This window comes from Mustelus asterias, chromosome 3 (assembly GCF_964213995.1).
Source record: "Mustelus asterias chromosome 3, sMusAst1.hap1.1, whole genome shotgun sequence".
NCBI lineage: Eukaryota > Metazoa > Chordata > Chondrichthyes > Carcharhiniformes > Triakidae > Mustelus > Mustelus asterias.
This window is the reverse complement of record NC_135803.1, coordinates 55,999,202-56,012,958: the sequence shown is the minus strand read 5'-3', so window position 1 is coordinate 56,012,958 and position 13,757 is coordinate 55,999,202. Positions and strand designations below refer to the sequence as shown.

The 13,757-nt window shown below is 40.9% G+C and overlaps 1 protein-coding gene across 5 annotated transcripts in view; it reads right to left on the bottom strand.

Moving 5' to 3' along the window:
• The window catches only part of schip1 (schwannomin interacting protein 1), a 177,912-nt gene that overhangs the window by 54,251 nt on the left and 109,904 nt on the right, over window positions 1–13,757 (bottom strand). For all 5 annotated transcript variants that reach the window (XM_078209014.1, XM_078209013.1, XM_078209016.1 and 2 more), the window contains one exon: window positions 848–965. In XM_078209014.1, coding sequence (XP_078065140.1) covers window positions 848–965 — 118 coding nt within the window. The remainder of the gene's footprint in view (window positions 1–847; window positions 966–13,757) is intronic.

Genomic DNA, 13,757 nt, shown 5'->3' with positions numbered 1-13,757 from the left:
GAATGGAGGTTGGGATCTCATTGAGAAGTGCAACTGGGCATTGCTCATCTCTCCACCTCAGTCAGAACAATTGATGAAAAAGTTTTGTCAAGAATGGGAACATGGTAAATATGGAGAGAGGTAATGTTGAGGAGTGGAAGTACAAGATCTTGGTGAGGAATAAAATACAAAGTTTAAAACCCAAGGTTGCACTTAACACAGCTGAACCTAAAAGGGGGAGGAGGTGGTGGGAGGAATCAGGAAAGGTGACGACAGAGCAAAGGTACAGACAGCAATCAAAATTATGGAGTTTAGTATTCTCAATATTTAATAGGAGGAAAAGCAGACAGCATGGGCACAAGCATGGAACAGAGGAAAGTTGTGGAAAAATTCACTTGTGCTCTCAGTGTACATCCAGAAGCCAACACGCGGAGATGGATTGCAAAGTCAATAGTGGAGGATGATCAAATATTGTGATCACCATAATGAGGTTAAAGAGAAAAAGAGATCACATAATCCTCTTGCTCACTAGACACTTGATTTCAACAAGGTCAGGCTCAGTCTAATGTGAAAGACACATGATGGACTGTAAGGACCCAAAGAGTGAGCTGTGGAAGAGGCAGGAAGCGATGATGAATTCAAGGATCTTAGAAAGGATGGAAAAGTTAAAACAGAATGGTTGAGAGTCATGAGTAGGCTTTTTAAGGAAAAGGAAGTCATTTTGAAAAGGAAAGAGCTTCTGAGCCAAAATTGACCTGTCGGTAAGCATTAAGGTCAGGAATTAAAGAAGCCATTTCCACAATTATGAAAACTGTGGCATTATTAGATTCCTATGGAATTGATTAGTGCAGTAAATAGTTACACTTACCATTGGAGACAAAGGGGTATCCAGGCTAGTTTCAGTCTTGCTATCATCTACATCACTGTCCTTGTCACTTCCACTGTCATTCACAAAACAGATCTGCAGATTCATTCCACTCTGAAGACTGCAACACAAGTGTTGTGCATTTTAGAAAATAAACAACAATCAAAAGACTACTCTTCCAACTGCTATTTGAATAGCGTCAAGAGTACAAAGATTTGCCATGTCTGCTATCTCTAATGAACTAGTATGAGTGTTTCAAATAATTCATTTATCCCTTTACTAGCAGTAACAACTGTAATAACTCTTGCCACCAAATTTTACAACATTGTTAACACATTTTTCTCCTTAAGTAGTCAAGAAAAATGGTGTAGAGACACAGGATTGAAATTCAACTTCAATGGGGATAGGGATAGAAAACTCATGAATCAACTACCTATTATACCCCACACTCCTGGAATAAAATCTCTGCATATAAAACAGAGATGGATTGCATGTTTTAGACTGTGAACTTCACCTGTTGTTTCCTTACATTTAAATCATACCTAATAAAGGTGCCTGAAGATTGGAGGGCGGCAAACGTTGTGCCTTTGTTTAAAAAGGGCTGCAGGGAAAAGCCTGGGAACTGCAGGCCGGTGAGCCTCACATCTGTAGTGGGTAAGTTGTTAGAAGGTATTCTGAGAGACAGGATCTACAGGCATTTAGAGACGTAATGACTGATTAGGGACAGTCAGCATGGCTTTGTGAGTGGAAAATCATGTCTCACAAATTTAATTGAGCTTTTGAAGGTGTAATCAAGAAGGTCGATGAGGGCAGTGCAGTTGATGTTGTCTACGTGGACTTTAGCAAGGCCTTTGAGAAGGTACTGCATGGTAGGTTATTGCATGGGGTTAAATCTCACGAGATCCAGGGTGAGGTAGCCAAATGGATACAAAATTAGATTGATGACAGAAGACAGAGGGTGATTGTGGAGGGTTGTTTTTCAAACTGGAGGCCTGTGACCAACGGTGTGCGTTAGGGATCGGTGCTAGGTCCACTGTTATTTGTCACTTATATTAATGATTTGGATGAGAATTTAGGATGCATGGTTAGTATGTTTACAGATGACACAATGATTGGTGGCATAGTGGACAGGACTAGGATTGCAATGGGATCTTGATCAATTGGGCCAGTGGGCTGACGAATGGCAGATGAGTTTAATATAGATAAATATGAGGTGATGCATTTTGGTAGATCAAACCAGGGCAGGACTTACTCAGTTAATGGTAGGGCATTGGGGAGAGTTATGGAACAAAGAGATCTAGGGGTACAGGTTCATAGCTCCTTGAAAGTGGAGTCACAGGTGGACAGAGTGGTGAAGAAGGCATTTGGCATGCTTGGTTTCATTGGTCAGAACATTGAATACAGGAGTTGGGACGTCTTGTTGAAGTTGTACAAGACATTGGTAAGGCCACACTTGGAATACTGTGTACCAGTTTTGGTCACCGTATTATAGAAAGGATATTATTAAACTAGAAAGAGTGCAAAAAATATTTTTGTCCTCTAGTTGCTTTTGCTCCCAGAGCCTGGCAAACTAACCCGTCTGTGATATTTTAGGAAAGCCTGCAACTTGATAGCACAAGCCTTTACCCTTCACATCTCAATGTGCATTGCCATGGTGATGTGAATCACATGGGCCCAGTATCCAAGTAGAAGTGCTTATTAGCTCAACTCTCTTTTCTCTTGGAAGCAAATGGACAGTTTAATACACAATTGTTTACAACCCAATATCCTCAACGCTTTTCTGGGAGTTGAGCCTCACTTCTAAATGCAAACACCTTGTGTCGTCTTTTCAGTTAAACAAACTTGGGCCCCTTTAATCTCGGAACAATAAAACCACCCACAGTTGCTATTAAGCAGATTTTAGAACAGGACACATGACCCCTTCATTTTATCCTAAATTAAAGACAGTCCCAAAAACAACAATGATAAACCTCATAACTGTGACTCTTTAATGCAACGCATAATTACAATGTGTTTAATTAACAAGGTGGCAGTTTCATATTGATTGATAGTTTATCAGTAAACAAATCCATACCATTAGCTGGCAATAATGCAGCAAAATGGCAAATGGAGCTATTATTATATTTATCTATAAAAACATCGGTGTTTCTTAAGGAACATGTTCTCCCAGTGTCTACGTGGGTTTCCTCCGGGTACTCTGGTTTCCTCCCACAGTCCAAAGATGTGCAGGCATGGTTGATTAGCCATGCTAAAATGCCCCTTAGTGTCAGAGAGCTTAGCAGGGTAAATACATGCAATTACAGGAATAGGGCCTGGTTGGGATTGTTGTCGGTGTAGGCTCGATGGGCTGAATGGCCTCCTTCTGCACTGTAGGGATTCTAAGTTGGGTTTAAAAGTGAATTTTATGCTTAATTTTAAACCATTGAAAGGCAAAGGTATTAGTTAAATAGTTCCAACAAAGAAAAAATTCATTATTGAAGAAATACTGAACTGAGATGGGGAAGACAATTTATCTCTGGCTTGTACCATTCTATAAACATTTGCCATTTATTTTTTAAAAGGGAGACAGTCAGAGTAAATAGTTCAGGAGTTAAGGCAAGATGCTGTAGTTAATCTGTAACTTCTTAAGGGTTTGATGTGAAAATGTTTACTTTTTAGTTACATTTAGCAGTCAAAACATTATTTCTGTGAGCTGACAGTGATGCACATCCAAAGATGAAAATAAGAGACTCTCACAGAGACAATCAGAGCCAAGAGGAGACATTGTTCCCTTTTGCCTGTGAACAATACAGAGGGAACTGTATGATCTTTATGTAAATATTGGTCGCTGCAGATGTAACAGAAAAGTGTTTATATTATTGGCATTTCCCAAGTTTAAGTAGAAGAGTGGAAATTGTGGCAATTACTGCAGACCCAAGCATATTTCTATTGCAGGTAACATTCCATTAAGGTAGTGATCGACAGTAAAGTGCACAATTACGTTTGATGAAAATCAGGTGAAGGTCACAACTTGGTTTCTTAACCCACTGTATTTGCTTACATACTGAAATTGTTGATGCAGCAGCTACTCATAGCACCATACCATGATTTGGTCATATTGTTAAATAACAGCAGCGAATTTATTGGAAGTCTTTAAACCTTTTTTAGAAACACTTTGTGAACCATAAACAGCCCTTTCGTAGAGGTTAGTTTGTGATAGAGATGTCAGGCTGGATACCTAGACCCTGGTCGAGGCCAGAATGAAGACAGACAAATGTAAAACTCTGTGCTGCTGGCCTGCATGCTGGTTCCCTGGCTACATTATGTTATATATTTAAATAGTTACATGATTGCTTCCAGAGCCCGCCATGTGACTTGATGGTGATGTCACTGGGGTGTTGCACAGGCTTCTGTTTAGTTTCATTTTCTACTCTGTACAGGCAACAGTTCCTTCAACACACTAATGTTGTTATTTTGAATTTTTTTGTGCAAACCACATCCTTTTCCTTTGTGTAAAAGCCTCAACCCCTAATATAGTTAGGACATGACACATCCCATCCCTCAGACCATTTTCCCAAAGGTGGAAAGTCTGCCTGCCCACAAGTAGCAGGTAGGTATCGGAACTGGTTATTGGCGACTTAAGGTTTATTGCTGGAGGCTGACTGCGATTTTCCATTTGGCCTGCAGGTCCCGCAGGTGGTGGGGAATAGAACAGCTGCCCGGGAGCACCTTGTGCTTGCCTGGGTTCAGCAACAGCCACAGGCAACTTGTGAAGGTACTCTGTCCACCTCCCTCTGCAGTTGAGGCTTGGCTGGAAAGGCCTATTTTTTTATTTTCCATTACCAGAAGTTGGAGGGAGGGCATTTCCATTTTCATCTGTAAGGACATCCAAATGCTGCTTCTATTAACCCTCTGACTCCAAGAACTTATCCGCCATCCTTAATTGGATGATGAGCCTACCCTTATTTGGCTAATTTGGGGAGAATCACAGTGAGTGACTGTTTCTCCGCACAATGCCAGCTTCTGATCCTGATTGCAGAGCACTGCCGCTCATGGGGAATATCCTGCGTGTTGATTTTCAACTTGCCAATCAGTATACATCAAATCAACCGTTAGTCAAAGAGAACAAAGAACAAAAGAAAATTACAGCACAGAAACAGGCTCTTCAGCCCTCCAAGCCTGCACCGACCATGCTGCCCGACCTTGCCTAAAGCAGGTTTTGAACCATAGATCAAGTCCCGTTTGATCTATGGTTCAAAACCTGCTTTAGGCAAGCACAGGACAACTGATAGAACAGACATTATTTAAAAACAGCACAATTGATCAATCCATACCACACAAAGCATTCTGAGCTTTCTAACAGTTGGAAAGCGTGTGCCTTAATGCACCTTAGTTTTCCTACATCAAAGATACATGACCTCATGTTTCATCAGTTCTTGAATCCTTTGAAAACAGTCTATACGCAGTCCTGGTTGTTTACTTCAAAGTTGTTTATTTTCTGCAAGCAAGACGTATTGACCTTTCTGTTCTTGAATCCTTTGAGGAGTAATTTTATTAACAGCTTATCTTCCTAAACATCTCTCCTAGACTATTGCTAATTGATTCCTCTGCCAAAGTTTATTACACAGTCACTAAAGCTATTCTTTAATCACTCATGATCAATGCCTTTTCAGTCACTTATTTCCTGAAAATACTATTTTCAGGAAATAGGGATGTATGGTCTGTCAGAGCTTGATTATTAACCCTTAACTCTGATTTCAAAGTAAATGAAAACTAGGCCATTGCTACAAAAGGTGCCTGATCTGCAATGTGAGCTATTCACCTAGGCAGGAAGCTGACAATCTATCTTGGATACTACGGGCCCTGAGATTTCTAGGGAGGTGGGCGGGAGGGGCGTGGGCTATAGAGGCTAGGAAACCTGGAAGTAAAAGTTTCCTTCACGTTGTGTCATGGGTACAGTGGGGGAGGACAGGGTTGGTACAGAGAGATAACTAGGGATGGAGCATAACTGTGGAGGGATTGTAGGATTCTGACTACTTGGGGGAGCGGGCCTCATCAAGATATTTAAATTAGGAACCTGTCTTCTGACAGCAGATTAAATTGCCACACCCCCAATGTGGCTCCATTAAAACTGCAATTGGTCATGTCGGAGATACGTTTCTCATATTTACTCACCCTTGTCCCCGTCATCTGTGGGGGTTTAAATTACCTTGATCGAGTTTTGAAACACTACTTGGTAGGCTGAATCGACTGGTAGAGTTTGATTATTTCCACCTTCTCAAATCAAGCTGGCATTAATTCCATTCAAAGTTACTTCGTTGGAACCAACATGTTAATTTGAATTCCTTTTAACTTGAATTCCATAATCAATTTATATCCCATAATTTTAGTCCTCTCTCATGAGTGGGAGAGATGGCAATGGAAGACTTGAGTGCTCAGCCTATATTTACTCATTTTAATTAAGTCTTCAAGCAATTAAACTTTTTTGGGCAGGATTTTCCACACCCTGCCTGCTGCCACATTTTCTGGTGGCAGAGGCAGCTCATCATTGGCTGCTGGTAGGATCTTCCAGCCTCGCCTAAGTCTACAGAATTTTGTGAGGCTCATCAGTCCCACTCCATGGGAACCCACTGCAGGACTGGAAGATCTCATAGTTTCCTTGACCTCAGACAAATGTGAGCAATGCAGAGTTGGGAATCACTGGTTTTATCATCCATTCTGTCATGCAAAGTTCTTTCTATAGTGTTGTAGGTGTAAACACTGGGGGCTGAGAGAAACTGGTTAATCCATAAACTCGAGTCTCACTGAAAAAAAAAACAAATCCTGCGTCCATTCCTTGAAAGCGCCAGCAATATTCAGATGGAGGAGCTATTCTGACAGACAGTAGTGTCAACAACCATTAACAGCAGCAGACAAGATACATCATCAGTAACTTGTTTTGTGCTGCAAGTGAATGGTCCCCGTGATTGCCTAAATCACTTTCCCTGTAAAATTGCCCAACACACATAGCGAGAGAGACAGCAAGATGACAGACAGAAAAAGAATGAAAACACATCATTTCGTTCAGATATTCTAAACCACTTCACAAACAATGGTGCGCCTTGTACAGTCAATGTTAACATGTCGACAATTGCAGCAGTCAAATCTATATACAAGGTTCGAGCAAATTAATGCATGACCCTATTAGCTGTTTTACGGCTGGGTTGACTGACTGATCAGCGTTGGCCAGTGGAACAGGTAACTCCATATTGTTTTTCGAATAGAGATTTGGAATTTATTTTTTATAACATATACTTGCAGAGGCAGATGGAGTCTGGGTCCAACATTTCATCTGAAACATGGCACCATCAACAAAACAGCACTCCATCAATATTGCTCACAGAGACTGCTTGCTCAAGTCTGTAGTGTAGCTTGAATTTACAACCTTTTGATTAAATTCCAATACTTTGAATAAACAAAACCCATTTCAAAATAAAGATTTGAGAATACTCATTACCTTTAATTTCCATAATAATTTGCCAAGTTAGAAATTGGGAACGTTGGCCAACATTATTTTGTCCTCACAAAATAGCTCTTTGCTGGTTACTAATTGGAGTCGAAATGTCCACTACTGCTCTTATAATCAAGCGGTGACATTCGCGCTGTGGATCACACCATGTGTACAGCATCACCCATCGCTCACAAAGCAAGCATGAGTGGCTAGAATAATGGAAAGGTCACATGATATATTGTGAGGCTTTGTAGTTTCTACTTTAACTAATCTCTCATTGAAAACTCAATGTACTTTAGTTCCCACTGTTACTCAGGAAATGCACGATTGGGGGGGGGGGGGGGGGGGGGGGGAGGAGGAGGAGGAGGAGGAGGAGGAGGAGGAGGAGGAGGAGGAGGAGGAGGAGGAGGAGGAGAGAAAGAATCCTCTGGCCTTCCTTCAGCATGTTTCTCATAGCAGGAGGTGGCACGCCATTTGCTGGCAGCAGGATCTTCTGGTCCTGCCACTTTCAATGGGATCTCGCAATGGCTGCACCCCATATTACTGGGAATCCCGTGGTGGAGGTGTGCCATCGGCAGAAACAGAAGATCACAGTGGCACGAACTGCCAGAGCATTCCAGCCAGCGACTATGTGATTATATTAAAAGTTGACACATATCTGCAATCTGGCTATATGTGAGGTATGTGAAGACTAACGGCTGATAGAAAGGTGTGTGTCATTTATCGCTACTGCTGATTTGTAACCTTCATGTCATAACCCAAGCAAATTTCTGGCATTAATTTGACATTGTGGTGTTTGTATACCAAATAGACGCTTGACATTAATGACTCTTACCATGAAATGAGACCATGAAAAAGAGCAGATTATAAACTTGGAAATGCGTGTGTGGATTAGTCTTCAATGTACAAATATGGAAATGCAAAGAATAATCATGTAGTAAAATTTTTTCTCTCAAAACAGATAAATTGAAGCATTTCGTGTACTCTCTATATAAATTTCTGTGATGTCTGCCCGGACAATTTTACAACTGCTCATATAGCAAACATTGTAATCGACATTTAGTCTGTCTTTATTTTGATGTTTCGTGCCTCGTGCTGACGGTGCAAAGCGGAGCAAACATCTATGAAAACATAAAAACTGCACCAATGAAGATATTAAAGACATTATTCTTTTCCAGCTGAGTTGCAAAATATGGTTTAAGAAACTGGCAAAAAAAAAACTGCTGATTCGGGTTGCATGGAGCTGCAGTAACTGGTATTAAATCAACATATTTACGATGCTTTTAATGACAGTTCAAGATAATTACACACAGTCACGCACCAAATAATTCAAGATCTTGGACTGCATAATTTATCTCAATAATGTTTTCTATTAAGGGCCGAATGTTCCATTGGGTAGTTAGTGGTCACACTGAACAGTTAAGAAACGCAAGAGATATTTTTCACTCCGAGCAGTAAATCTAATTTTATATCTTTAAATAAAATATTCTCTTAATGATATTCTACCATTTTATTTGAGAAGAAAGAATTTATTGAAAAAAGAATGATCATTTGTCTATAACCATACTTGATGAGAAAATGTGGTTATAATTTATGGAGATGAACTTCCTACCAAATCAGGGGCAGTGTTTTATGTTCCCCAGATTGGGGCGAGGTGGTGGTAGTGGTTTGTAGGAGGATGTTGGCTGTAAAATATTTTGATGGCCTTCCCTCCAAGCTCCTGCCCTCTCCGATATCTTGGCAATTTTACGCTGGGATAGAAGAGGCCTTAAACGACATGTCTGCCCTCGCCTCACCACAGGCTCCTGAGCTTTTTAAAATTCATTCATGGAATGTGGACATTGGTGGCTCGAATGCATTTGTTGCCCTTCCTACCCAGATGGGGAGAACAGTAAAACGAGGAACTAAGAATACTGGTCTGAATTGGTCTTGTCTACTTTAAAATGGAACACAAATAAAATGGGGAAATAAGAATTCTGATCCAAACTGTTTTTTTCCTTCTAGGTAATTGCTCGAGAAATTAATTGGTGGTAAGCTGCCTTCTTAAACTGCTGTAGTCCACATGGTGTAGGTACAGCAGAATGTTGTTTATAGAGAGGGAGTTCTAGGATCTTGACCTGTCGACAATGAAGGAACCCTGCAATATTTGCAAGTCAGGCTGGAGAGTGGCTTGGAGGGGAACTTCCAAGTGGTGGTGTTGTATCTGCTGTCCTTGTCCTTCTACATGGTATTGGTCGTGTGTTTGGAAGGCGCTGTCTAAGGAGCCTCAGGGAGTGCCTGCAGTGCATCTTGTAGATGGGACAGACTGCTGCCAATGTGCATCGATGGACTTTTGTGAATGGGGTGCCAATGGTTTGGGCTGGAAGGCATTGAGCCTGTCGGGTGTTGTTGGAGCTGAACTCATCCGGGCAAGTGGAGAGTAGGTGTTCCATCACAATCTACAGGGCACATGCCAGGATTGTGGACACACTTTGAGGAGTCAGGAGATGAGTTAGTCGTCACAGGATTTCTAACCTCTGACTTGTTTTCCAGCCACAGTATTTATATGGCTGGTACAATTCAGTTTCCGGTCAATGGTAAACCTCAATTATTTAGCATTTAAGGGCTCTATTCCACTTAGTCTCAAATTTCAGACTGGCGGGAGGCGTTCCAAGGTGTGGAGAAACCTGAAAAGTAACCTGCTCAGTGCTCAGACTGAAAGGGGGAGGGAGCACCTCCAACAACAGTCGCCTTTTAACATTGGGCTACGCCACTCAGTTTTACTGAGATATTTGGTCATGAATATCTGGATGGGTTGCTGAGAAATCCACGGGACCTGACCTGGTCACATCTGTCATTTAACATGCCGTGTGGTACATTCGATCACAGTTTGCCTGTTAACTCATATTTACCTCAAGTTAATTTTGATTGTAAGAGTTTTCTTTTTGTTGGTTTAAAACCGTGGAATCTTGTGGTTTTATTCTCCAAGTGGCTAACAAAAATCCAAACCTTGTCAACTTTAAAAAAGTTGATGGTCCCTAAACTGATCATAACAGTGATCGCCAATGTCCAGCATCAGTGATGTCATCAAGCAGGCTAATCAAGTAGCCAATCGCATTGAAGAATTTTCACAGACAGCAAATCAGGAAGTTACAAGAAGTTTCTATCATTCACCATTTAGAATTTTATAGAAAGATAAAGAATTTTATAGAAAAAATAAAGATTGGAACATTCACGGGATTATAGTAGAAGCTAAAACATTATAAACTAAATTGAACAAAAACATTTTAGAAACCTGTAGAAATGTCATCGTTGACTGGAGAAATCCGACATTCAACAAATATGACGTAGGATGGGATTTTTGCACCTCCCCTCGCCAAGGTGTGTTTGTTGCGGAGGAAGCGGCCTGCAATTGGCCAGTGCTGGGATCTTTTGGCCCCACCAATGTCAATGGGTTTTCCCATTGGTTGCACCCTCCCCTGCCGGGGAATCTATGGCTAGAGGTCTCAGATGGCTGGATCAAAATATCCTGATGTGGAGATGCCGGCGTTGGACTGGGGTAAACACAGTAAGAAGTTTAACAACACCAGGTTAAAGTCCAACTGGTTTATTTGGTAGCAAAAGCCACACAAGCTTTCGAGGCTCTGAGCCCCTTCTTCAGGTGAGTGGGAATTCTTTTCACAAACAGAACTTATAAGACACAGACTCAATTTACATGAATAATGGTTGGAATGCGAATACTTACAACTAATCCAGTCTTTAAGAAACAAAACAATGGGAGTGGGGAGAGCATCAAGACAGGCTAAAAAGATGTGTATTACACATCTTTTTAGCCTGTCTTGATGCTCTCCCCACTCCCATTGTTTTGTTTCTTAAAGACTGGATTAGTTGTAAGTATTCGCATTCCAACCATTATTCATGTAAATTGAGTCTGTGTCTTATAAGTTCTGTTTGTGAACAGAATTCCCACTCACCTGAAGAAGGGGCTCAGAGCCTCGAAAGCTTGTGTGGCTTTTGCTACCAAATAAACCTGTTGGACTTTAACCTGGTGTTGTTAAACTTCTTACTGTCAAAATATCCTGACAGTGATAATAGCCGGAAAATTTAAGCTATTTTTTTTTGGGCCAGAGATGTTGCCAGTATCTTTAGCTGGACAACATTAAAAATCCAGTTCTACCTTATTCAACAAGGTTCAACTTTTTCAATTAAAAATGTGAAAGTTCAGATCAGTGATTTCTAATTGATTTTTAGCATCAGGGACTTCAACAGCTTGAGTGAGTGGGGAACCTCTGACAGCAACCTCTGGATTTTCACCTTTATCTATGTGCATATGCCAGAAGTTTATTTTAGTTTCAAAGAATAATGACAGCAAATGCTGAAAGTTTCACCATCATTACAATCTCAGAAACCAGGCCAATGTGTTGCTTTGTCTGCCGATTTTGAAACAAGGTGGTGGGATGAACTGCAATAGAAACATAGAACAGTACAGCATAAAATGCAGCTATTCATCCTATCAGGCCAAAGTCACCATCACCTACATCGTTTTCCAAATGAGTTTATGAAGTACTTAATTAATTGGCTTTTGAAAGGCCACATATACATTTCCTGAACTACCTTCACCAACTCTCTTATGAACTTCATAACAATAACGGTAGGAGATCAATCTCAGCTTTTCCACCACAACGATGGTGAATCAAGAAAATGATTAGTGCTTCTCCAGAAGGGAGAAGAAGCAGTGGGAAATATAACTGCAAAGAATATATTTGGCTCTCAATCATTAAGGGATAGTAGACTCAGCAAAAAAAAGACAGAATCCTACATAGCTTTCAGTTTGCATCAAAATAAAAACATACTCCAGAATATAATTATTTTCACTGCCTAAATGGTTTTGTGCTAATATCTGGACTGAAAACATGAAAATGTCTACCTATTCTTTATGAGGTTGATACGGACAGGGTTGTTCTTGCACATTTCCCAGTTGGTGCTAAAAATTATCATCGAGCTGTAATTGACTTCTGAATCCTCAGTAACTCTGAAAGCTCCACGAATGATTTGGCTGACTGTTGTCTTGACTATTAACTTCCATTGTCAAACTGTGTTCCCTGGGGTCAGGGGCTTCCAGGCAAAACTATAGGGGGGAATTCTCCCGTCCCGCCCATCAGGGGAACTGTAGCAGGGGGGGCGGGAGGGACCATGCAAAGGTCCATTGATCTCGGGCAGAATTCTCCTGTTTTTAGGTGAGCACGGCCGGCGAATCCCACCCATAATCTTTAAATAAAGTAAAGTGAAAGTAGAGTTTGTTAGTAACAAGTATGGCTTACATTAACACTGCAATGAAGTTACTGTGAAATTCCCCTAGTCGCCACACTCCGGCGCCTGTTCGGGTCAATGCACCTGACCAGCATGTCTTTCAGAAAACCGAAATGCTGCTCCTGGAAACTATTTAATGTAAAATAAAAATGGACATTGCAATTTTTGATGCTATCTGAATTGAACAATACATTGCTGGTGGAAGAAAATGAAGCAAGCCACCAACCTGAATTATAAGCTACAGGTAGGCGACTGCTGTTTTCTTCCTTTACAAAAGTCCAGTACCTTTAATAGGCCTGTGATTTATTTATTTCCCAGAAAGCAGATGATGTCAGGTATGGAGTACCTGATGCTTTCATGCTTATTGGCTCCAAAATGTTGGAATTTTAAAAACATGTAAAACTCTATGGCACTACAATGGTATAATTCTTGTAGTTACAATGTCACTTGGAGGGCATTAGAGATGAATGCTATAAATAACTTGCGCTATAGCTATGTTGGCCAGATAACAAAAGTGTCATTAAATGTAAAGAGGTGGTGCTGAGACAACGTACAACCAGGCTATTGTTTTTTGCACAAGTTTTTTTGTCGACTATTTGGCAAAAGAGAGCATTCGACTACATGCATCAGACTGAGTCGACAACATGACTGTTGAAAATAAATGCAGCTTATAGTTCTATTTGGACAAAGTAACAAGAGGCCATAACTGAGAGTAACAATGAAATTATTATTCATTACAAAGACTGAACAGAGAAATGGAGTGACGGTTATGAGAGATGAAAAATGCTTGTTGCTTTTGAGAAAGATGTTGTGAAAGGTGGCGTTAAATTAAAGACACAGGGTGAGATTTTCTGGCAGCGGAGACGGATAGCCATTACCACGGTCAGGATCTTCCGGTCCCGCTGATGTCTACGGCGTTCTGCGTACCGGGGAACCCGCCACTGGGGGTTGCCATCGGCGAGATCAGAACTCCCGTCAGCGGAAAATCCTGCCACATATTTACAATTTCACTGATTAATGTGATGGAGAATCCAATAACTCTCACTGCTTCATGGACTGGGATTTGAACCAGGAAATTGGGACATGTTTTTTGATTGAATAGCCTATACTTTCCACCTTTGTACCATCAAATCGGGACCATCCCATTTACCTGCT